The sequence below is a fragment of the Jaculus jaculus genome, chromosome 7 (assembly GCF_020740685.1).
Source record: "Jaculus jaculus isolate mJacJac1 chromosome 7, mJacJac1.mat.Y.cur, whole genome shotgun sequence".
Lineage (NCBI taxonomy): Eukaryota > Metazoa > Chordata > Mammalia > Rodentia > Dipodidae > Jaculus > Jaculus jaculus.
In genome coordinates, this window is record NC_059108.1 from 22,359,769 (window position 1) to 22,383,498 (window position 23,730).

General features: G+C 45.4%; 1 protein-coding gene across 1 annotated transcript in view; it reads right to left on the reverse strand.

The window, feature by feature from the left end:
- Window positions 1-11,681: 11,681 nt before the first annotated feature.
- Thsd1 (thrombospondin type 1 domain containing 1) overlaps window positions 11,682-23,730 on the reverse strand; it is a 30,991-nt gene continuing 18,942 nt past the window's right edge. Inside the window, exons 5-6 of the mRNA XM_045155443.1 lie at window positions 20,006-20,164; window positions 11,682-13,229 (exon numbers count right to left, since the gene is read on the reverse strand). Coding sequence (XP_045011378.1) covers window positions 11,899-13,229; window positions 20,006-20,164 — 1,490 coding nt within the window. The 3' untranslated portion in view covers window positions 11,682-11,898. The remainder of the gene's footprint in view (window positions 13,230-20,005; window positions 20,165-23,730) is intronic.

Below are 23,730 nucleotides of genomic sequence, written 5' to 3' on the forward strand. Positions count from 1 at the left end.
TTTAATTTCTTGCCCCTAGATTTTAGAGAATTTCTGCCATAACTTCATTGAGTAGGTTTTCCATACCTTGAGTCTGTATCCTGGCTCTCTCTTCTACACCACAGACTCATATTTCATCTCTCTTTTTTTCATGAACCAATGTGTTTATTGGGGTTACTTACAGAGCAGGGTGAGGAGTTGCTTACAGGAGCAATGGATGACTCAGAGCTCATCTCTTAATCATGTCCCAGAAACCTAGAGTATTGTGATCATGGTTGCTTTTGTTTTTCAGTTGCTGTCTATATATAACATTTCCCCAGCTATATCTTCAATCCCTGATATCCTTTTAGCCACCTGGCCTAGTTTGTTGATGATGATGGTTTTACTGAATTTTTAAGACATTTAAATTTTTTATTTTGTTTTTATTTAGTTAAGAGAGAGAGAGAACAGGTGCGCCAGGGCCTCTAGCAACTGCAAACGAACCCAGATGCATGTGTCCCTTGTGCATCTGGCTTATGTGGGTCCTGGAGAATTGAGGAGGGAGCCTTTGCCTTTGCAGGCAAATGCCTTAGCTACTAAGCCATTTCTCCAGCCCAACATTTTTTTTTTAATTTTTTTAATTTATTTATTTGAGAGCAACAGACACAGAGAGAAAGACAGATAGAGGGGGAGAGAGAGAATGGGCGCGCCAGGGCTTCCAGCCACTGCAAACGAACTCCAGACGCGTGCGCCCCCTTGTGCATCTGGCTAACGTGGGACCTGGGGAACCGAGCCTCGAACCAGGGTCCTTAGGCTTCACAGGCAAGCGCTTAACCGCTAAGCCATCTCTCCAGCCCAGCCCAACATTTTTTATCTATTTGTTTGCAAGCAGAAAGAGAGAGAGAGAGGAGAGAGACAGAGAGAATGGGTGCACCAGGATGTCCAGCCACTGCAAATGAACTCCAGATGCATGTACCACTTTGTGCATGTGGCTTATGTGGGTACTGAGGAATCAAAGTCAGGTCGCTAGGCTTTGCAGGCAAGAGCCTTAACTGCTAAGCCATTTCTATAGGCCTCACTAAATTTTTTCTTTGATTTATTGAGCTTTTTCATTTCCAAGATTTCCATCTTTTTCACAATCTCTATTTCTTTGTTGATTTTCTCATCCTAGTTGCTGACTTTCTTTTCCAAGTTTTGAATTACTTCTTTACTATATCTATCTGTTTATCTGAATCCAGTTTGGGGTCAGTAGTCATTTCCAAAACTCGACTTTTGAATCTGGCATTGCAACCATTTCAGTATATTTTGATTTGATTATTGTGTTTCTATACCCCCGGCACCACTCAGGAAGGATGCTCTTCTCTCTCTCTCCTTGAAATATAGTCTCTCATTCACTACCCACCCTTCTCACCCACACAGTCACAAAAAGGAAACTTGGACATTTCCATCTTACTTTCAAAGTTTCCCTCCAAAAACAACCTCAAAGCTGTGCTCTCTTGGATTCCCATGACTGTTGATTTACCTTCCCTTTTGTCACTATAATTAAATTCCGTAATTTCTTTTGTGGCTGAGACTAGCAGACACTAACCAATAAGCAGCAGTGCTACTATGTTGGTGAAAACTTTGATTCACTACAGAGCTAAACAGTGTGCTCTCACAAATTGCACTTTTCTGAAATCACTGACATGACCCTCTGCAGACCACTTGCTCATCGTCGTGACAAGTTTACCCTTCCTTTCTTCTTTCTGCTCTGTCTAGTGGCTTCTTGAAGCCCATTGGTATCTTATTTCCCCTCCATCCATTTGTGAGTTTCTTGTAGCGTCTTTTTAAACAGCAGTTTCTAGGTGAGTTTCTCATTTCCATCTGCCTTTACAGTGTATCTTCAGGTTCCTTCAACTCTGTTATAGAAAATATGTTCCTTTCTGCAGCTCCCATTTTTATTTTTATTTCTTTTTTGTTGTTGTTGTTCCGATATGAACTGGCAGCTAAGTCACCCACAGAGCTGATATTCTGGCTTGCACCTGCAGTTTCCTGAACCCTGTGTTGTTCTATGGACGGAGGAGAGGCTCAGATCAATGGCTCAGGAGGAAAGGTTTCAGGGCTGTGGGCACAGGTGAGCGGTAGACTCCTTGCACACCACAAGCAAGGAAGGCAGTGAGTGTGATCTCCAGCACTGGGGAGAAAAGTACATGCCAGGCAAACCTTCTGGGCCTTGGCACACCTAACAATGTCTTTATTTTGCCCTCATAAGTAATTTGGCTGGGTACAGGTGTCACAGGTTGAAAATCAAACTCCCTCCCCAACCTTCGAAGTTCTTGTTCCATTGCTTCTAGAGGATCCGGTGAAAACCTACCGCCAGTATCCTGTCTCTACATAGCTTGTTCTGGGACCTCCGATGTGTCTTAACTTGACAGATCCTTCCTTCAGCTTTGGAACTTCCTGTCATAGTTGTTCTTGGCCATCTTTCTTCACTTGCTGGCCTCTGCTGTCAGGCTTTCTTCCATCTCTTCTCTGGATGCATCCTATGTGGGGGCTGGGGAGGACTGACTTACCTTTTGCTTCCAGGTTTAGGAAGACTTCATCTAATTTACCTTACAATCTTCTGCTCACTATTTTCAAGGGTTCTTTCCTATTTTCTCATCTTTCTTTTTTTATATATGGTAGTTTAATACATGTAATAATGTCTCAATATAATATACTATTATTTCTGTGGTAATTTGAATATGAGAGTGTAAATGTATGGCCCCAAAGACTCAGGTGTTTTATTAAAATTGAGTTTTATAACTTCAGCCCCTAGCAGGCAGCTTCCTGCTGGGACATGGGGGCATATGACTGGGGACAGATCTGATTCCCGCCCAAAGGGGTGGAGAGAGCAGTTTGAACTCTGGCAGTTGGTGCTTGTTTGCTTGCTTTTGGCATTTGCTGGGTGTTTGGTGATTTCTTTCTGCTTGGATTTATGAAAGAGAGCCAGCTTCTGCCACTGACAGACTTCCCCTGGATTTGTAAGCTCAGTTAAGCCATTCCTCCCATAAACTGTGTCTGGTCAGATGTTCTTCCCAGCAATATGAAGCTGAGTACAACAACTTCACATTTCTTTAGTGATCATTTTGTAGGGTTTTATTTTAATCTTGCTCTTCTTATATTCCCTATAGTATATGTCTCCTCAAGGGTTTATGTTTCTGTATATCCTCTCCCACTCAGTGTTCTTCCATGAACTTTGTTTTCCAGAAGTTTGTCAAGAACACTTACCCTCTTGTTTTCTAAACTATACCTGATACTATATTTTTTGTGTTCCTTTACTAGAGTTTTGAATCCTAGAAGGGAGAAGTAAATGTATATGTTCAGCAGCAAAAGTAAGAAATGTCATCATTTAGACTTAGAAAACAAAGGCTCGAGCTGGAGAGATGGCTCAGTGGTTAAAGCACTTGCCTGTAAAGCCAAAGGACCCAGGTTCAATTCTCCAGAACCCACATAAGCCAGATGCACAAGGTAGTGCAGACATCTGGAGTTGCCTTGCAGTGGCTCAAGGCCCTGGTGCCACCCATTCTCACTCTCTCGCTGTGTGCCTCTTTCTCACTCTTTCTCTCATATAAATAATTCTTTTTTTTTTTTTTTTAAAAAAAAGAAAGGCTCGTGTGATTGGTCACTCACATACGATCACACAGCTAAAAAGGGAAAAGCCAAGATTAAATTTTTATTCTTCCAATCATGGAATACTAACTCAACTACAGTAACTAGTTCTTTTTGTCCAAACCATTATTCAGCTGGTATGCCTTTGAAAAAATTAAGTTTTCACATAATACTGTGCAGACATATGAATATATACATATGTGTATATGCATGTAAACGCTGTCTCCTTCGTATGTAGAAATGACCCTGAATTCAGTAGCCTTCATATATGCTAACAACAAACACACAGAGGATGAAATCAGAGAATCACTCCCATTCATAATTACATCAAAAAAAATAAAGTACCTTGGAATAAACCTAACCAAGGAAGTAAAGAATCTCTACAATGAGAACTTTAAAACATTCAAGCAAGAAATTGTAGAAGACACTAGAAAGTAGAGAAACATCCCTTGTTCCTGGATTGGGAGAATCAATATTGTGAAAATGGCAATCTTACCAAAAGCAATCTACACATTTAATGCAATCCCTATCACAATTCCTAAGGCATTCTTCATGGAAATAGAAAAAACAATCCAAAAATTCATTTGGAATCACAAAAAACTTCAAATATCTAAAATAATACTGAGCAACAAAAATAAGGCTGGTGGTATCACCATACCTGATTTTAACCTATACTACAGAGCCATAGTAACAAAAACAGCATGGTACTGGCACAAAAACAGACATGTAGATCAGTGGAACAGAATAGAGGACCCAGATGTAAGTCCAGGTAGCTATAGCCACCTGATATTCAATAAAAATGCCAAAAATACTCACTGGAGAAAAGACAGCCTCTTCAGCAAATGGTGTTTTGAAAACTGGATATATATCTGCAGAAGGATGAAAATAGATTCATCTCGCTTGCCATGCACAAGAATTAGTCCAAATGGATTAAAGACCTTAACATCAGACCTGAAAGTCTGAAACTGCTAGAGGAAAAAGTAGGGGAAACCCTTCAACATCTTGGTCTTGGCAAAGACTTTCTGAATACAACCCCAATTGCTCAGGCAATAAAACCACAGATTAATCACTGGGACCTCATGAAATTACAAACATTTTGCACTGCAAAGGACACAGTGAAAAAAGCAAAGAGGTAACCTACAGAATGGGAAAAAATCTTCGCCAGCTATATATCTGATAGAGGATTAATATCTAGGATATACAAAGAACTCAAAAAGTTAAATAATAAGGAATCAAACAAGTCAATCAAGAAATGGGATATGGAGTTAAATAGAGCATTCTCAAAGGAAGAAATACGAATGGCATATAAGCATCTAAAAAAATGTTCTACATCACTAGTCATCAGGGAAATGCAGATTAAAACTACATTGAGATTCCATCTCACTCCTATCAGATTGTCCACCATCATGAAAACAAATGATCATAAATGTTGGTGGTGATGTGGAAAAAGAAGAACCCTTCTACACTGCTGGTGGGAATACAATCTGGTCCAGCCATTGTGGAAATCAGTGTGGAGGTTCCTAAAACAGCTAGAGATTGATCTACCATATGACCCAGCTATAGCACTCCTAGGCATATATCCGAAGGACTCCTCTCATTTCCTTAGAAGTACATTCTCAACCATGTTTATTGCTGCTCAATTTATAATAGCTGGGAAATGGAACCAGCCTAGATGTCCCTCAACTGATGAGTGGATAATGCAGATGTGGCACATTTATACAATGGAGTTCTACTCAGCGGTAAAGAAAAATGAAGTTATGAAATTTGCAGAAAAATGGATGGATCTGGAAAGGATTATACTAAATGAGGTAACCCAGGCCCAGAAAGCCAAGTGCCACATGTTCTCCCTCATATGTGGATCATAGCTATAGAAGTTTGGGCTTCTGAGTGAGGAGGAAAATACTTAGTAGCAGAGGCTAGTAAGTTAAAAAGGAGATATAAAGGGAAGAGAAAGGAAGGGAGGAGGGTACTTAATAGGTTGGTATTGTATATATATAAGTAGAATGATTGAGATGGGGAAGTAATATGATGGAGAATGGAATTTCAAAGAGGAAAGTACGGGGGGGGGAGGGAGGGAGGGTATTACCATGGGATATTTTTTATATCATGGAAAATTTTAATAAAAAGAAAAAAAAAGAAATGACCCTGAAACTGCCCACCCTGGACTTCTAATTTTACAGTTACATATCTTGCATGAGAGATTATCAAAGTCCTACAGCAGCAGTTTCATATATTTGGTGAGTCAGATTTGGGTGGAGTACAGCTTGGGGTAGAAGATTATCACTGCATATTGTGGCTAGGGCTTGCCACACCGAGTGCTCTCCTCTCTAGCAAACTCACTTAACTTAATGCCACAACTGGGAAATACTTGTCTTAAACAAGAGGGTCAGACTCTAGGGCAGTGGAGTAAGTAAATGGTGGAGACTGGTAAGAAGGCAGGCCATGGCCAGAGAGATGGCTCAGTGGTTAAGGTGCTTGTCTGCAAAGCCTGACCAACCCGGTTTGATTCCCGGGTGCCCATATAAGCCAGCTGGAGAAGGTGGTGCTTGTGACGGAGTTTGGCTGAGGGCCCTGGCACGCCCATTCTCCCCTTTCTCATTCCTTAGAAATAAATAACCTTTTTCTTTAAAAAAAAAAAAGGCAGCAGACCACCCTGTCTACCTGGAGACCTCTTTCTTGGACACATTCAGCACTTAGTTCTACGGTCTAGATAAGGTTTGTGTTTCCTGCCCCACCTGTGCATGAAAGGCCAGTGTATCAGTCTTGATCTCCAGCCTTTGGTACCACTGAGAGGTAGTGGAGTGTCTAAGGGGTTTGAGCCTATTGGGATGAGTTAGGTTATCGGGGATGTGTCCTTTAAGGGATTATTGGGACCCAACCCCTTTCTCTCTTTTTTGTATCCTGGCCACGCGGTGAATAGTTTCAATACGTGCCATGATATGCTCACGTTGTCACAGACCCAAAAGCAACGAGGCTGTGTTGTAAAACTTTTAAAACTATGAACCAGAACAACCCCTCTTCTTGGGTATTGTGTTGCAGTAGCAGAAAGTGTCGCGAGCACTCTCAAAGATGATTGGTGGAGAGGATTCCGCCCACGAAGGTCAATGATACTCAGACGCTGGTGTACTCGCAAAGGAGTTTACTGGGATGAAAGTCACACACAAGCAAGTCCAAACTATCACAACTAATATGATAGCTAATATAATATATAACCAAATCATATTCATCACTACTAACACAAGAATATTTCTAACGAGTCTAACATGTATACGACCTGATAACGCGAGACTTGGGTTGCGACGTCTCTGACGCTTTACGACCTGGCAACGCGGGGTCCGTGCTGCAACTTCTTCTCTCGGTTCACGGTGTTTTCTCGGTTCGCGGTGTTTCAAGCCGAGTCTTGATCGTTCGGACAGCGTGTCGGGCAGATGAATTCAGATCGGTGATGCGTCTCGCGGAGGTCTCAGTCCAGACTGCTGAGTAACCTTTCAGTCAGTCATAGTGTCGGGAAGACTGAGCCAACGGTTGCTGAGCAGCTGGGGTTTTTATACCTTCCACTACTTATCTAGAGTTCCACACACACACCTGCTAATCTCCACTATGTCACCGCACACAGCATAGTCTTAGTTTTGCTTACAAGCTTTGACTTTGCACTTTTTACTCTCACAACAAACTTGTTTATCCTAAACTGGCCCTGGACCATATGCTGGTCCTTACATGCTCATAACAGAAAGCTGATTAACACATTGATTAGGGGACTTCAGAGACTGCAACAGACTCCAAAGTTCACTTCTACCTACATACAGTCATGCTATATATATGCTAGTATCATTATGTTAACTTAGAAAACAGACTGGGAAAAAGTGTGTCCTTTAACAGAAAACCTTTCTGTTCATAGTGTTTCCCTTGAATTTCTTCCTCTCAGAGCTGTTTTGGTCTCAGTCTGACAGTGCTGGTCAGTCACTGTGAAACAAGTGAGCATGGAACCTCTGCGTTCAAAGGTTTGCACACAGGCCTGTGAACTTGGAGGAAGAACAAAGCTTTCTGGTATGATAAACAGAGAAAATGGAGATTAAAGAGCCTGGTTTCCTCTTCTCTGCATCAGCACATACCAGTTGTCAGACTGCTCTGAACAAGCCCCCCCCCCCCATGCCGCTCCCCTTCCCCCCTCCCCACCGTTCCTGAAAAGGAGTTACTGTGAAAGCCTTTCCAAAAAGAGGTGCAGGCTAACTTGCAATTTGAAAATGCAACAATGGAAAATGCAACAAATGAGTTTTTTTTTTTAAACTACAATATGTGCATTTGTGGGATTTCCTACCCCCTCCCTTATCCTTTCTGAAGCCTCCCCAGCAGGCTGACATCCCAATAAACTCTGAAAGGAAGAGCCATCTCAAAGGCAGGATGGGTGTGGCCGCTGTGAAAAAGGAGGAGAATGTACTCACACCAGTGCATGCTGATTAGTCACTGGGTCAAGAGCTGAGAGGAATATGCCCACACGGGACCTTGGTGGCAGACTTCCGCCAAGGAGCCCCACCTTTTGGTCCTTCCTTTAACTGGTACTTCCCAACAAAGCAAGTTGCAACGCTAGACCCAACCAACCGTTCAGGAGGAATTCTTTTTCCTTATGATTTAAAGTTTGAGCATATTACCTCAAGCGGCTGCAGCAAGCTGCTCTCCTTCGGGAAGTTTCTTTGTGCTCTAACAGGTCCGTTTTCTTCCAAAGTTTCTGCAGTAGGCAAAGACTTGCAGATTGTGATGACAGATTGCAAAGCGTATCTTGAATTAAGTCCATGTCCCAACCCTGTTCACTACTGTTTCAAATTTTTTGTCAGAAAATGGAATAGGAAGTGACGCAATTTCAAAATGACTTCTTTACTCTTGACCTCTTTTTTTTTTTTTTTTTAATTTGGTTTTTGAGGTAGGGTCTCGCTGCAGCCCAGGCTGACCTGGAACTCACTATATAGCCACAGGGTGGCCTTGAACTCATGATGACCCTCCAACCTCTGCATCCTGAGTGCTGGGATTAAAAGAGTGCACCACCATACCTGGCAAAGTGCATGTGTCTGACTTCTTTTTTTGAAATTTTTTATTTATTTATTTTTTTAATTTTTTTTGTTTATTTTTATTTATTTGAGAGTGACACAGAGAGAAAGAGGCAGATAGGTAAAGAGAGAGAGAGAGAATGGGCGCGCCAGGGCCTCCAGCCACTGCAAACGAACTCCAGACACGTGCGCCCCCTTGTGCATCTGGCTAACGTGGGTGCTGGAGAATTGAGCCTCGAACCAGGATCCTTCGGCTTCACAGGCAATCGCTTAACCGCTAAGCCATCTCTCCAGCCCGAAATTTTTTATTTTATTTATGTGTGTGTGGTGGGAGGGGTAGAGGAAGAGAGGGAGAGAGAGAGAGAGAATGGGTGTCACTGCAAATGAACTCTAGACACATGCGCCACCTTGTGCATCTGGTTTATGTGGGTCCTGGGGAATTGAACCTGGGTTCTTTGACTTTTCAGGCAAGCCCCTTACCTACTAAGCCATCCATCCATTCTTTTTTGTGGTTTTTCGAGGTAGGGTCTCACTGTAGCTCAGGCTGACTTGGAATTCACTATGGAGTCTCAGGGTGGCCTCAAACTCAAGGCAATCCTCCTACCTCTGCCTCCCAAGTGCTGGGATTCAAGGCGTGCGCCACCACATCCGGCTTCTTACCCTCTTTAAAATTATCCTTCTAATTAAGAAAACTTAACCTGGGGCTGGAGAGATGGCTTAGTGGTTAAGCACTTGTCTGTGAAGTCTAAGGACCCTGGTTCAAGGCTCGATTCCCCAGGACCCACTAAGCCAGATGCACAAGGTGGCACATGCGTCTGGAGTTTGTTTGCAATGGCTGGGGGCCCAGGAGTGCCCATTCCCTCTATCGGCCTCTTTCTCTGTCTGTTGCTGTCAAATAAATAAATAAAAATTAAAAAATTAAAAAAGAAAACTTAACCTGTAAGAAATCGTAAACTTAACCTGCTTTCTATATAATTGAGATCAACATGCATTTTGGTATGTTACATTTAAAAACATACATATGCCGGTTTCAGTACAACTCCCCTGGGATCTCTGCAACCAGTTTGGTCCAGAAATGTACAAGCAGCACCCTGATGCCAACTGGGGTCTCCACCCGGTATGGACTGCCCACTTTCCACAGCTGGTTTCTTAGGAAACATTTCCAACGTGTCCATTCCTTTCACAGAACAATGAGGGCAAGGCCTTCATGTGACTCACCTCCTGAACATTCAGATTTTTGTTACTTTTCTAAAGCAGAATTTAGTCATATAATTTTGTCAAGTCATATGGACTCTTTTAATGAAGATTTCTTTTCATGAAAAAAATGTTTAAAACATCACTCTAGCCTGAATGTGCCTCTGGAGTATGTTGCAGGGTCACTATTTTTAGGTAGCTCAATCCTCTAATGGCCATAAATGACTTACTCAGCTGAAGACAACACGTGCTTCATGCTGTGATGCATAACTTTGAAAATTATTACACAAGGCTGGGTGTGGTGGCAAACACCTTTAATCCCAGTATTTGGGAGGAGGATCATCATGAATTCAAGGCTAGCCTGAGACTACATAGTAAATTCCAGGTTAGCCTGGACTACAGTGAGACCCTACCTCGGGAAAAAAAAAATTAATTTATTTGCAAGCAGAGATAATAGATAGAGACAGACAGAGAGAGAATGGGCATACCACAGCCTCCAGCTACTGTAAACAAACTCCAGATGATGTGCCACTTTGTGCATCCGGCTTACATGGGTACTGTGGAATTGAACCTGGGTCCTTAGGCTTCCAAGGCAAGTGCCTTAAGTGCTAAGCCACATCTCCAGCCCAAGAGCCAGTACTTTTAACAAGCACCCATAAAATCAGTTTGGGAAACATGGAGTTAAACTCTTTGAAGGCTGGATACAGTCACAAGACCCTGTGGCCAAGAACTAAGATTGCCAGCCTACAAGATAGTTTTCAGGCTGTATTTATAGACAAAATTCATTGTAAATGTGGTACTCAAGAGGGAAGAACTTGGAGCTCAAACACAAGAATCCTTCCCGTGTCCCTTTTGAAGTTTAAAGGCCAAATGACATGCTCCAGCCAAAGGAATGTGAACAGAAGTGATGTAAATAGAAGCTATTTATCCTACTTCTAAGGCAGTTTAAACGTGAAGGTGAATTTTGTCTCTGCTAATGTGTTCGTGTTGGTTTGAATGTACGATGTCCCCTGCAGGCTGATGTGTTCCGAATACTTAGTTCCCAGCTGGTAGCAATTTGGGAAATTGTGGGGCCCTTGAGATGGAGCCTTGCTTGAGGAGGCGTCACTGGGACAGCTGATGTCACAATATGTGACACTCTCACTGCCAAGTTTTCAGTGGCAGGATAAAACTTCCTCTCAAGACTGTCAGCTAAAATAAACCCTTTTTCTATAACCTGGACAGGTGTTTTGTCCCAGCAACAAGACAGTAACTGCTACTGTGAAAAAAAAAAAAATTACATGTGAAAAAAAAATTACAAAAAAAAACCACAGGAGAGTAATGCGACATGAAAGCAGACAGAACAGGGACTATTTTGAGAGAGATTAAGAACAAAGTATAATGAGATGTGTGTGTGTGAGACAGAGAGAGAGAGTGTGTGTGTGTGAATGTGTGTGTATGAAGATTCCAGAATGACCCATGACTTTGAATGTTAGCTCAAAAAAAGGGGGGGTGGCTGGAAAAATGGTTTAGTGGTTAAGGCACCTGCCTGCAAAGCCAAAGAACCCAGGTTTGATTCCCCAGGACCTGTGTAAGCTAGATGCACAAAGTGGTGCATGAGTCTGGGGTTCATTTGCAGCAGCTGGAGGCCCTGGCATGCCCCTTTTCTCTCTCTCTCTCTCTCTCTCTCTCAAAAAAATAAAATAATAATAATAATAAAATTTTAAAATTCGGCACTGTGATTCCAAGTTTTTGATTCTGCCCCAGCTCTTATTATTAGTTAAAGCCTTAGCCGCCAGTGTAGAGTTCAAAGACATCACGTTCCCAAGCTGTATCTGTTCATCTTTCACTCGTTCGTGACAGACCAAGCCTCATCACTTTGGTTTAAATTTTATTATTGTGATTAGTAACCAGCAGATAGAAAACGGGTAAGAAAAGGGAAAGTTCAGGATAAATAACTTCTCCCTTATGAATTAAAACACATGCATACACACGCATATAACAGGAAGGTTTGTCCTATTATACAGACAAAATAGACCACAGAAAAATGTGAGCTGTAGGACCCCAGGCTGTAGTCTCTGGTAGATTCTTGAGCCTAGATCACTAGTTTCTCCACACTGAGTGTACTTGTGGTTTCATCTTCCTCATTTGACCCAAAATATCCCGGGAGGTCCAGCATCCTCTGCTCCGCCTCAGTGAGGCCAAACGACGTATTGTCATAGAAGGCGAACTCGGGGTGCGCGGGGAAACTCTGGCACTTGTCTTTCCTGCACTGAGAGGGGCTCAGTGGACTGACTCTCTGGTAGCTATCTTTGGGGAAAGTAGGGGACGACTGTTTCCTTGAGATGCTCCTGTGACTGGGGGACGGTCCCCTGCGGGCTCCTGTCTGGCGATCCCCCAGGTCTGGCTTCCTGGCGTGCTGCCCTGCAGCGTAGGGCTTAGGGAGAGGGCTCAGTGACCCGCTGGCTCCCGGGAAATGCTCGGGTTTGTCGGGATGCAAGAAGGCACCCCGGCTGGGAGGCCGGCACCGCTCCTCTGCCTGGTCCCAGGCCCGCATCCTGCAGCCGTAGCTGGGGGCCTGGCGCGGGCTCAGGGTGGACATGCTCCTCTCCCGGAATGGCCTGGCCTGCTTGGTCTCGTGGAAGCTGGCCGTCCTCCTGAAGTGCGAGCTCCGCGACGGGCCCCTGTCCGAGGAGCCCGCCCGGTGGTGCCGCATCTGAGACTTGCGGATCAGGGTCTGGCTGGGGCTGATGGCCGAGCTGGCCTGCGGGGACACTGCGAGGCTCACGTCCAGCCTGGATGGAGGCCTGTCCGCGGCCGCCGGGTCCAGGAACGGGGCCTTGATGCGGAATTTATTGGCTGCAGCCGCTTCCTCGGGGCTGTCCAGGTCCAAGGGGGGGCTGGTGGCCGCGTCGATGGCCGTGTCCGTCAGGGGACTCTGGGACACGTGGTACACCTTGGTGGTCTCCGTCAGCCCTTTCTTCTTCATCTCCTTCAGCTGCTGCTGGGCCAGGCGGTAGCTGAACAGCGGAGGGATGATCTTCTGCGCGCTGGACTGGAAGCTCTCGCTGCCCGAGGCCTCGTCCTCGGCAGTGGCCGGCGTGCTGCGCCTGAGGGTCAGCGGGATGCCCGCGGCCCCCGGGCTGCCCCCCGGACCGTCCCCCGCATCCGAGAAGCTCCCGCGCGGCTCGCTCAGCTCGCAGATGTTCTCCTCGTCCGAGTTCTTCCTGCAGCCCGGGCTGTGGATGGAGTTGTGCCGGGCAGGGGTGCTGCACTTGGGGGCTCGGCCGAACTTCCTCCACAGCGTGATGAGCACGGTGGCCACGATGATGAACAAGCAAAGGGATATCCCGGTGACCGTCACGATGTTGTTGGACTTTGCTGGACCCTGGGGTGGAAGAGGTGATGGGCTGGCCGGCTGGAAAGCTGTAAGAAAAAAAAAAAAAAAGTATCCTCTTGTAGTGATCTCTCTGCACAGTTACTTGTTCTAACTATCACAGTAGTCAAGGGGAAAAGACCCACGATGGGTTTTCTGCTCTCACCACTGGCTCTCCACTCATAGCTGGAAGCAAACAGGAAGGCCAGAAAAGAGGAAAACACTGCAAAATCAAGGGCCGCTTCCAGGGCTGGGGAGGTGGGTAGCTAGTAAAGTGCTTTCACTATAAGCACAAGGGCCTGAGTTTAATCCCCCCCAGAACCCATATTAAAAACAAAACAAAAAGTGGGCTGGAGAGATTGCTCAGTGGTTAAAGTGCTTGCCTGCAAAGCCAAAGAGCCATGGTTCAATTCCCTAGGACCCAACTAAGCCAGATGCACAAGATGGCACATGCGTCTGGAGTTTGTTTGCAGCAGCTAGAAGCCCTGGCATACTCATTCTCATTCTCTCTCTCTCTCCCTAATAAATAAAGAAATAAAGATAAAATTTTTAGGGCTGGAGAGATGGCTTAGAGGTTAAGGCACATGCCTGTGAAGCCTAAGGACCCTGGTTCGATTCTCTAGGTCCCACATAAGCCAGCTGCACTTGGTGGCACAGGCATCTGGAGTTTGTTTGCAGTGGCTAGAGGCCCTGGCATGGCCATTCTCTCTCTCTCCCTCTTTCTCTGTCTCTTTCTCTCTAATAAATGAATAAAAAGTAAAATCTTTAAAAAAAAAAAGATAAAATTTTTAAAAATAAGCTGGGTGCGGTCACCCATGCTTGTAATCTCAATGCTGTGGAGGTGGAGACATGGATTCCTGGGGTTCACTGGCACACCAGTCTAGCTTATTTGGAGCGTTCCCAGCCGATGATAGTCTTTGTCTCCCAAAAGGTCAACAGGGGCTGGAGAGACGGCTTAGTGTTAAGGTGCTTGTTTGCAAAGCCCAAGGATCCGTGCTCTACTCTCCAGGTCCCATGTAAGCCAGACACACAAGGTAACATAACATGCAAGGTCACACATGCACACAAGGTGGCACACATGTCTGGAGTTCAATTACAGTGGCTGGAGGCTTACCTCAAAAAAAAAAAAAAAATGTAAAAAAGGAGGCCAGGCCAGGCCAGGTGTGGTGGTATACACCTTTAATCCCAGCATTCAGGAGGCAGAGGTAGGAGGATCACTGTGAATTCAGACCAGGTCAGCCTGGGTTAGGGTGATAGATCCTATGACCCTATCTTGAAAAGCCAAAACCAAACAAAAGGTGGACAGCATCTCTGGCTTTTATACACACACACAAACACACCTGCTTCCAATTTCATACTTCAAGTCCCCCATCCAATCCCCTCCCCAGCAGTCTGCTAGATCACGAAAATTGGACGCCTTCATACCCAGCTTCTTCTGGCTTCCCCCCCTGTCCCCAGGAACACAGCAGTGGCTTCTCTCATGCAATCGGGGGGTGGGGGGCAAGTGTCCTCCTAGAAAACATGAATCCACCAGCAAATGCTCTCTAGACACCCTTCCCCAGGGGATCATCCTTCTAGACCAACATCCTTAGGCATCCTCTCTGAAGCTCCTTTTTCTCGGCACAGAAGCATGTGCGAGCTCTTCTCACCTTAAGAAGATACTTCTAGGGCTGGAGAGTTGGCTTAGCAGTTAAGGCACATTCCTGTAAAGCCTTAGGACCTAGGTTCGATTCTACAGGTCCCACATAAGCATGCACTTGGAGTTTGTTTACAGAGGCTAGAGGCCCTGTCACACCCATTCTCTCTCTCTCTACTTCTCTGTCTCTAATCATTCAATAAATAAAAAATAAATCTTAAAAAAAAAAAGATCCTTCTAGCCAGATGTGGTGGTATACACTTTTAATCCCAGTAGAGGCAAAGATAGGATTGCCATGAGTTTAAGGCTACCATGAGACTACGTAGTGAATTACAGGTTAGCTTGGGCTACAGTGAGACCCTACCTTGAAAAACAAACAAACAAAAAACAAGCCCTCACATGTCACAGCCAATCTTATTCCTTGTTTTCCCACTCATGCTTGCCAAAATTACAGACACGCGACTCCCACATTGAAACTTCTGTCCCCTGCAAACGGCCCACAGTGCAATGAAATGGTTCTTGCTGCAATTATGAATGATCTAGAAGTCAAGCGTATAGTTCAGCCCCACAGCACTAACCACCGTGAGGTGCCTTTTCCAACTCTCCCATTTGTATCAATGATAATGCTCACGAAGCTTAAAATCTGGATTAACTATATTGGAGACCCTGCTGGACAGTGAACCCAGGGCTCTGCACATGGTAGGCAAATACTCTTCTCTCTGAGCTACATTCCTAGCTACTTTCCCCCAAACCTGGGTCTCCTCCTGATATATCTAATCTCAAGGGAATAGTACCCATCTGTGCAGTGGCCAGTATCAAGAATCCTAGCTTCATCCACCAAGGCTGTCTGTGAGAAGCCAGGTTAGGTCACTGTTTTCTGTTTTTAGGTAGCCAGACAGGGACTGGCCCTCTTACAATGGCCACACCCTCGACATACGTATTGCAGCTCGCCTGCTTTAGTTGCAGGACTCAACCTCTGCCTCTGTCTCACCCAATGAAAAGAATCTCTCAAACTCTCTCCTCTCTCTTACCTCTCCCAGTTGTGGGTGGACCCCTCCTCCCAGCCCAGCCCATTTGCAGATATATCTGACACCGGTGTGCAGATTTCTTTTCTTTTTCTTTTTTCCTTTTATTTGGTGCGGAGGGTGGGGGCGGTTTGAGGCAGGGTCTCACTCTAGCCCAGGCTGACCTGGAATTCACTCTGTATTCTCAGGGTGGCCTCGAACTCTCGACCATCCTTCTACCTCTGTCTCCAGAAAGCTAGGACTCAAGGCATGCGCCACCACGCCTTGGGTGTGCTGATTTCTTCTAAGAGCCAGAATGTGAACTTGAACTTGGATTCTGGGGAAACTGTATTTTTGCTTCTTCTCCTCTTGGCTCTTCAGCTGTACAAAACTCCAACACTGAGTCTCTGCCGGTAAGATTCTCTCTCTCCCACCCTGGCTGCCACGGTGGGAAGGGACTTTTTAAAAAAATTACTGTCTTTCCTATTTGTTTTTTTAGCCCCTTCTCACATTTTTTTGTACCCTAGGTCCATGTTCATTCGCATGGGCTCCCAGACCACATGGTATACTCTCCCTGTCCCCACCTCTCCCTTTTCTTTCGCCTTGGCCTTCCAACGCCCTACCCTTTTCTCTCCCTAACATCCCTGCTAGGTTAGAATAAAATGTGGTGATTTACTAATCATTCTCTTTAGTCCGGATTGCCAACTCTTTGGTTAGTTAACAGACACGAACTCGGGCTTTGGGGTTTCAGGTTTATTGCTAAGCACCCCAGCACCCCACGTTAGATAAATAGCTCCTCGTGCCATGTCTCTCTATCACCACATTCAGTCTCTCCATCCTTCTGTCCTCGTATCCCACTCATGTTTTCACACCGGTTTCTGAAAAACTCTTAGCGGGCCCTTCTCTGCCACACCTACTCTTCTTTTTTTTTTTTTTTAATTTTTATTTATTTATTTGAGAGCGACAGACACAGAGAGAAAGACAGATAGAGGGAGAGATAGAGAATGGGCGCACCAGGGCTTCCAGCCTCTGCAAACGAACTCCAGACGCGTGCGCCCCCTTGTGCATCTGGCTAGCGTGGGACCTGGGGAACCGAGCCTCGAACCGGGGTCCTTAGGTTTCACAGGCAAGTGCTTAACCGCTAAGACATCTCTCCAGCCCCACACCTACTCTTCTTGCTTGTATCCATGTTACAGCCAAAGATCCCTCTAAAATGCAAGTCTAGGGCTGGAGAAAGGGCTTAGCCTAAGGCACTTGCCTGCGAAGCCTAAGGACCCAGGTTCAATTCCCCAGTACCCACGTACGGCAGATGCACAAGGCGGTGCATGTGCCTGGAGTTCATTTGCAGTGGCTGGAGGCCCAGGTGCGCCCATTCTCTCCCTCTTCCTCTCTCTCCCTCAAATAAATAAATATTAGAAAAAAACTTTTTTTAATCCAGCTCTAAATCTTTGAGGCCCATCAGGATCTAGCAGCCTTGTTCTTCCCGCCTCCTCCTGGTCCCCTTCCTCTAGCCACAGGGAACCTGACTCATCCTCCCTGTCATTCACTGTGCCATCTTCTTCCATGCCTTCCCTGAGCCTCTTGCTCCCCTTAACAAACTCTCATGCCTACCTCGTTCACCTGAGTGGCACCTTCTTAAGCTCTCACACGTTAGCTCACACACCACCTGCCCCAAGAACTGCGTTGCTCCCAGCATGGATTACCACCTCGCAGGCTTTCACAGCAAGCTGGGAGTGCCCTTGTCACCACAGGCCCTATCTTATACCACGTTTGTTCAGGGACCTTCAAGGGTGCGATATCATGGGCTCCTTCAAGACAAGGACGTATCTTGTCAATAAATTCAGTATGTTCCCAACCCAAGCCACAGCTCACAGTAACTGAAGAAAAATTAACTGCTACCTAAGAAAAATTAGTTGAATCAGTTCATTCATTATTAGAAAGAATAGCAGCAAAATGGTCACCGTTAAACCAGACAGAATATGAGTACTGTGACAGCTGTATCCTTCTACTTTCCTGGACAAGAGAGACCAAATTAATGCACAGCTACGCTCAGAAATTAGCATCAAAATATTCTTCCAAAGCCAAATAAAACTCGGGGTCACCGATCCAGTGAAAATAGTTGATGGTGTAAATTTGTGTTCCCCAATAGACTCAGGAGTTTATTAAAGCTTGTAACATGGAATGCCAGCCACCTGGCTGGAGAAGTGCCACTGTGGCCGGATCCTGGGGTTCAGCCCTGAGGCGATACTGGGGGGGGGGTGGATCTGAATTCCAGCCTAAGGTATGCAGACTTCGTGAGCTCTGCCCAGGGTTCCCAGAGTGTACTTGTGTGTGGGGCTAGTGGTAGTTTTATTCTCTCTCCGTGGATTTGGTAAAGGGGGCCAGCTTCTTCTGCCATTATGGAATTTCCCCTGGATCGATAAGCCTGAATTAAATGCCATTCCTCCCATAAACTGTGTCTGGTTTGGAAGTTCATTCCAGCAGCTGTAGAGCTGACTGTGACATATGGCGAAAGGCTTTTCCCCTGAGGGACAGCTCCTTGCATCTGGAATAGCTGCTGACAGTGTGTAGCAACATGGCTACCACACACCATGAACTGCTCTCTTAGCTGTTGTTATCTTCTGGCTCTCGCCGGCAGCTTCAGAAAAACCACAGCTAGGGCTGGAGAGATGGCCTAGCGGTTAAGCGCTTGCCTGTGAAGCCTAAGGACCCCGGTTCGAGGCTCGGTTCCCCAGATCCCACGTTAGCCAGATGCACAAGGGGGCACACGCATCTGGAGTTTGTTTGCAGTGGCTAGAAGCCCTGGTGCACCCACTCTCCTCTCTCTCTCTCTCTGCCTCTTTCTCTATCTGTCACTCTCAAATAAATAAATAAAAATAAACAAAAAATTAAAAGAAAAACACAGCTAGATAGGGTCTGAGCGAGGTGGCACACGCCTTTAATCCCAGCACTCGGAGGCAGAGGTAGGAGGATCATTATGAGTTCAAGGCCACCCTGAAACTACATAGTGCATTCCAGGTCAGACTGGGCTAGAGTGAGACTCTACCTTGAAGAACCAAAACAATCAAAAACACACACAGCTAAAGAGCCTGAAAGCTGCTGGTCTGGTCCATCTCTGCCCCTTCCAGGTCTTTCTTGGGTCACTTGAGGTGACAAGAGCCCCTGGTGCTAAGCAGCCTGTAAACAGGTTTCCAAGGAGTGGGGCTTAGCTAGAATAAGAAAAAGAGTACTTGAAAAAAAAGGATCATTTTTATTCAACTAAATATTTCTCTCAGGTCCTTTTAGTATAAAAACAGAGGTGTCTTTAGCTGACTGAAGACTGGGAGAAGAGCCTGGGCTGCAAAAAGAAGACAATACAGAGTCTAAGGACCCAGGTTTGATTCCCCAGGACCCACGTAAGCCAGATGCACAAGGTGGTGCATGTGTCTGGAGTTTGTTTGCAGTGGTTGGAGGCCCAGGCAGGCCCGTTTTTACTCTCCCTCTCAAAATCAATCAATCAACAAAATACTTTTTAAAAAAAAAAAAAAAAAAGGAGATGCAGGAAAGCCAGCCTCCTGGGAATAGCAAGATGAACTGTTCTTGCCTCCTCCTCCAATAAACAAACATGGGCCACTAAGGGGCCAGGACAGGCTGTCTTCCTCCATTTCACAACCAATGCTTTACATGGCCCCCTTGGGATCCTCTGAATGATAGAAAGAAAAAAAAATCCATCCAGAGAAGATATTTTCTGGTGTTTTGTAAGTGGGGTTGACATGGAGGGAGAAACTCTGACAAGAAGCTGGGCATGGTAGTGCACCTGTCATTTGAGTATTCAGGAGTCTTGGGCAGGATCACAAGTTCAAGGCCAGCCTGGAGGAGGGAGTGAGCTCCTGCGTCAGAAAATCTCCCAGAGACATCCTGAACATTCTCCAACACCCCCCCTTTTTTTTTTCGTAATTTTGAAAATTATCCAGCGTGTCTGTATCTTGGGATATTATTTCTTTGTCAGTTTCCTCTCTTCCGGTGTGAAATCCCACGAGCTCAGCGGCAGGACTCCCAGGCCTCAGCGAGGGCAAGGCCAGATCCAACAGCGATCGCAGAGCAGCGAACGTCTACTGAACGTGGACTACTGGTTCTCAGCCAGGCTTGGGTTCACCACGCCCACAGATGGGAGGCCTGGAGGGAAGACCCCCAAAGGAATACCTACCAGCACACTCCTCCAGGGAGCACAGAGAGGTCTCTGAGGACACGCCCGGGCAGCTGGGTCTGGAGGGGAAGGAGGTGAGACACACACGGCGACGCTCTCTGACACCGTCCCCACACGTGGCGCTGCACTGGCTCCACGGCTGCCATGGTCCCCAAGTTTCTGCAAGGACATAATTCATGCTTTTAGTGCTCGTTCGCTTGGGAATCAGAATGTAACGGCAGCCAAGAGGAAGCAGCAGAGCTCAAAATCTCAGGTCTTAAGGGGTCAAAACTTTCTCAGAGATGTGGAAAGCTGGAAAGAGTATCATTCCTGACCCTAAAGCAACACAAAGCTGAATAATCTATCAATTCGGCCAATCTTAGCCTTCCTAGACCCCGCCTGATGGCTGAGATCACAGGGCAACAGACCAGGCTGCAAGAAGGAAAAGTGGATCTGCAACACTTGTTTACCTGGGCCGGACTCCAGGACCTACCCACACAAGCTGGTGAGAGGAATCCATCTGAAACTGCAACGAGTTGCTAAGACTGGGATAAGAAAACGCAGCTCCTGGGAGCAACATCCCGGGGGAATTTATCCCCACTTACACTCTTGCCTCCAGGAATCTCTCCTGAAAGACCGGGGTCAAGTGTAAGATCGGACGAAGCCTCTTCGAGGTGCAAGCGCGGAGGGGCGTCACTGTGGAAAAGAAACTGAAACTGGCTCAGATCCCTCCCTCTCCTCATCTCATTCACAGACCAGCACCCCCAACCACTGGGGAGAAGCGAGCCAAGAGCAAACCGTGCCCCCCGGAGAGCGCCCGGTGAGACATCAGCTGCTGCAAAGGGAGAGGAAAGTCTTTTGCCGGGACGGGGAGCTGAGTGCGCTCTGGGCCCACGCTATCAGAGCCCTTCTTCCTCAGTAGCGAGGCATCAGAGACCTCATCCTGGACACTCACAAACACAGCACTCGCCTGAGATGAGGCAGAAACACCGTAAGAGAATGATCTTCCCTCACTCCAGGCTAGCAGGTACCGAATAGCAAATAAGAAAGAGGGAGAAGGGCTGGAGAGATGGCTTTGTGGTTATGGCGCTTACCTGCAAAGCCAAAGGACTCAGGTTCGATTCCCCAGGACCCACATAAGCCAGCTGCACAGGGTGGCACATGCATTGGGAGTTGTTTTGCAGTAGCCGGAGGCCCTGGCGTGCCCATTCTCTCTCTCTCTCTCTCCACCTCTTTCTCTCTCTCTCAAATAAACAGCAAGAGCTACATGATATGCAAGCTGAAGCCTTAAAGTGAAGGGCAGGACAGAGCATGAAGAACATAAAGTAACACCTGAAGACTCTGAAATCTCGGTTGTACTGAGGGTAGCCATAGCAACAGGAACAACCCAAACGTGGCTCAAGACTTGACTACGGGAGCCCCAAGTCCACAAATGAGGCCTACCAAAATAGGTAGATCAGTTTCCAGGCACAAACATTATCTCAGGATCTTCAATTCCAAACAAGACTGTCAGCTTTCAAACAATCATGAGGTGCAGAAAGCAAGGGGGAAAAATTTTTTCAAGAGACAAAGTCGTCAACAGACAAAGACACGGAAATAACCCAGATACTAAACACAGTGGAAAGAGAACATCTAACATCTCTAAAAGAGAACATTCAACATCTGTGATTAGTACATTGAGACTTCAGTGGAGGGGCTGGGGAGACAGCTTAGTCAGGAAAGTGCTTGTCTTGCACACACGTGGACCTAGGTCAATCCCCAGTACCCATGTAAAAATGCTGGGTGTCACGGTGCCCACCTGCAATCCAAATGCTGGGGCGGCAGAAACAGGCGGTGTCACTGGCCAGACAGTCTTGCCTAACTGGTGAGCTCCTGGCCAGCAACGGACCCTATTTTAAAGGCGGTGGGTGGAATTCCTGACAAGGATACCTGAGGTTGTCTGCTGGCCTCCACAAAATGCATACATGTGCAACCCTCCCCCACCCAAACGCGCATACACACACGCATTAAATAAAATTTATTAGTGGGCAAGTCAAACAAAATCCATGAACGGATGTAAATTTTTATCAGTGTCATAAACTGAAGAGTCAGATGGAAATGTTAGGGATATTACAAATATCACAGTACTATAGATTCACAATGCCTTACTACAGGCTCCAGTAGATTCAACACACCCGAAGAAAGGAATGAGAAATATAATTCTGGGTAACTAGAAAGTAACCAACGAGAAACACAAAAAGCATTATGACTATGTATTCCCAGAAGGCATGCACTAGGAATCTGACCCCCATGCAAGAGAGAAACTGGTGTGCCAGGGCCTTCAGCCACTGCAATCAAACTCCAGAAGTGTGTGCCACCTTGTGCACATATGCCACCTTGTGTGCTTGTGTCTCTTTGTGTATCTGGCTTACATGGGATCAGGAGTCAAACATGGGTCATTAGGCTTTGCAGGCAAGTGCCTTAACTGCCAAGCCATCTCTCCAGCCCAATATTCTTTTTAAAATAAGTCTTTCTCAAGCAGACAAAAATTGAGAGAACTGGTTATCAGCAAGCCTTCATTAAAAGCAATTTTCCAGGCTGAGGAATATGATACTAGTCAAAAGTTTGCATCTATAAAGAAACAAACATCAAAAAATGGCATATAAAGGTAAATGTAAATTTTGATTTTTTTTCTCTTATTTTAAAATATGCCTGATAGTATAAAGTGGAGTTTTTGTATTGATATGTTATATGTTTAATACCACATATAAAGTAAAATGAGCTGGGCGTGGTGGTGCATGCCTTTAATCCCAGCCCTTGGGAGGCAGAGGTAGGAGGATCACTGTGAGTTCGAGGCCACTCTGAGGCTACATAGTGAATTCCAGGTCAGCCTGGGTCAGAGTGAGTCCCTACCTTGAAAAATAAATTTTTTTTTTTTTAAACCCTAAGGTAAAATGTATAACCGTCACACAAAGAATGGGAAAGGGAATTAATTGGAAGTGCATTGTTCAAAGACTTATACCACATGTGAAGCAAAATAAAGCCTGAAAGTAGACTGGAAGTAAAGATGTATATTGTAACCTCTACTGCAATCCTTAAAATATTGTTTTAATTATTAAATTATTATATTTATTGAGGTAAGTACAGAGCAAGGAAAGGCAATCCCTAAAACATTTTAAACTAAAAATAATAAGTTGACAGTGTAAAATAAATCATAAAAATATTTTTTCTAAAAAGGACAAAAAGGTTGGGCATGGTGGTATACATCTTTAATCCCAGCATTCAGGAGGCAAAGGTAGGAGATTGCTGTGAGTTTGAGGCTACCCTGAGACTATAGTGAATTACAAGTCAGCCTGGGCTAGCGCGAAACCCTGCTTCAAAAGCCCCAAATCAAAAAAAAAAAGAAAGAAAGAGAGGAAAAGAGAAGAAAAATATATATCTGATATAACAAACAGTAAACATTGGTTCAACTATATAATGGTAACATTAAAAACATAAATTATATAAACATATCAAAGACCGACTATTAAATTGGATTTAGAAACTCACACAACCCAACTATATGATATTTAAAAACATGGGGCTCAAGAAATGGCTCAGCCATAAAAGGCCCTTGTCTGCAAAAGCCTGGCCACCTGGTTTCAACTCCCCAGTGCCCACATAAAGCCAGATGCACAGGAGACCTTGGTATGCCCATGCTCACTATCTGCCTCTCTTCCTCTCTCTCTCAAATAAATAAACATATAAAAATAGTCACCTTACATGTA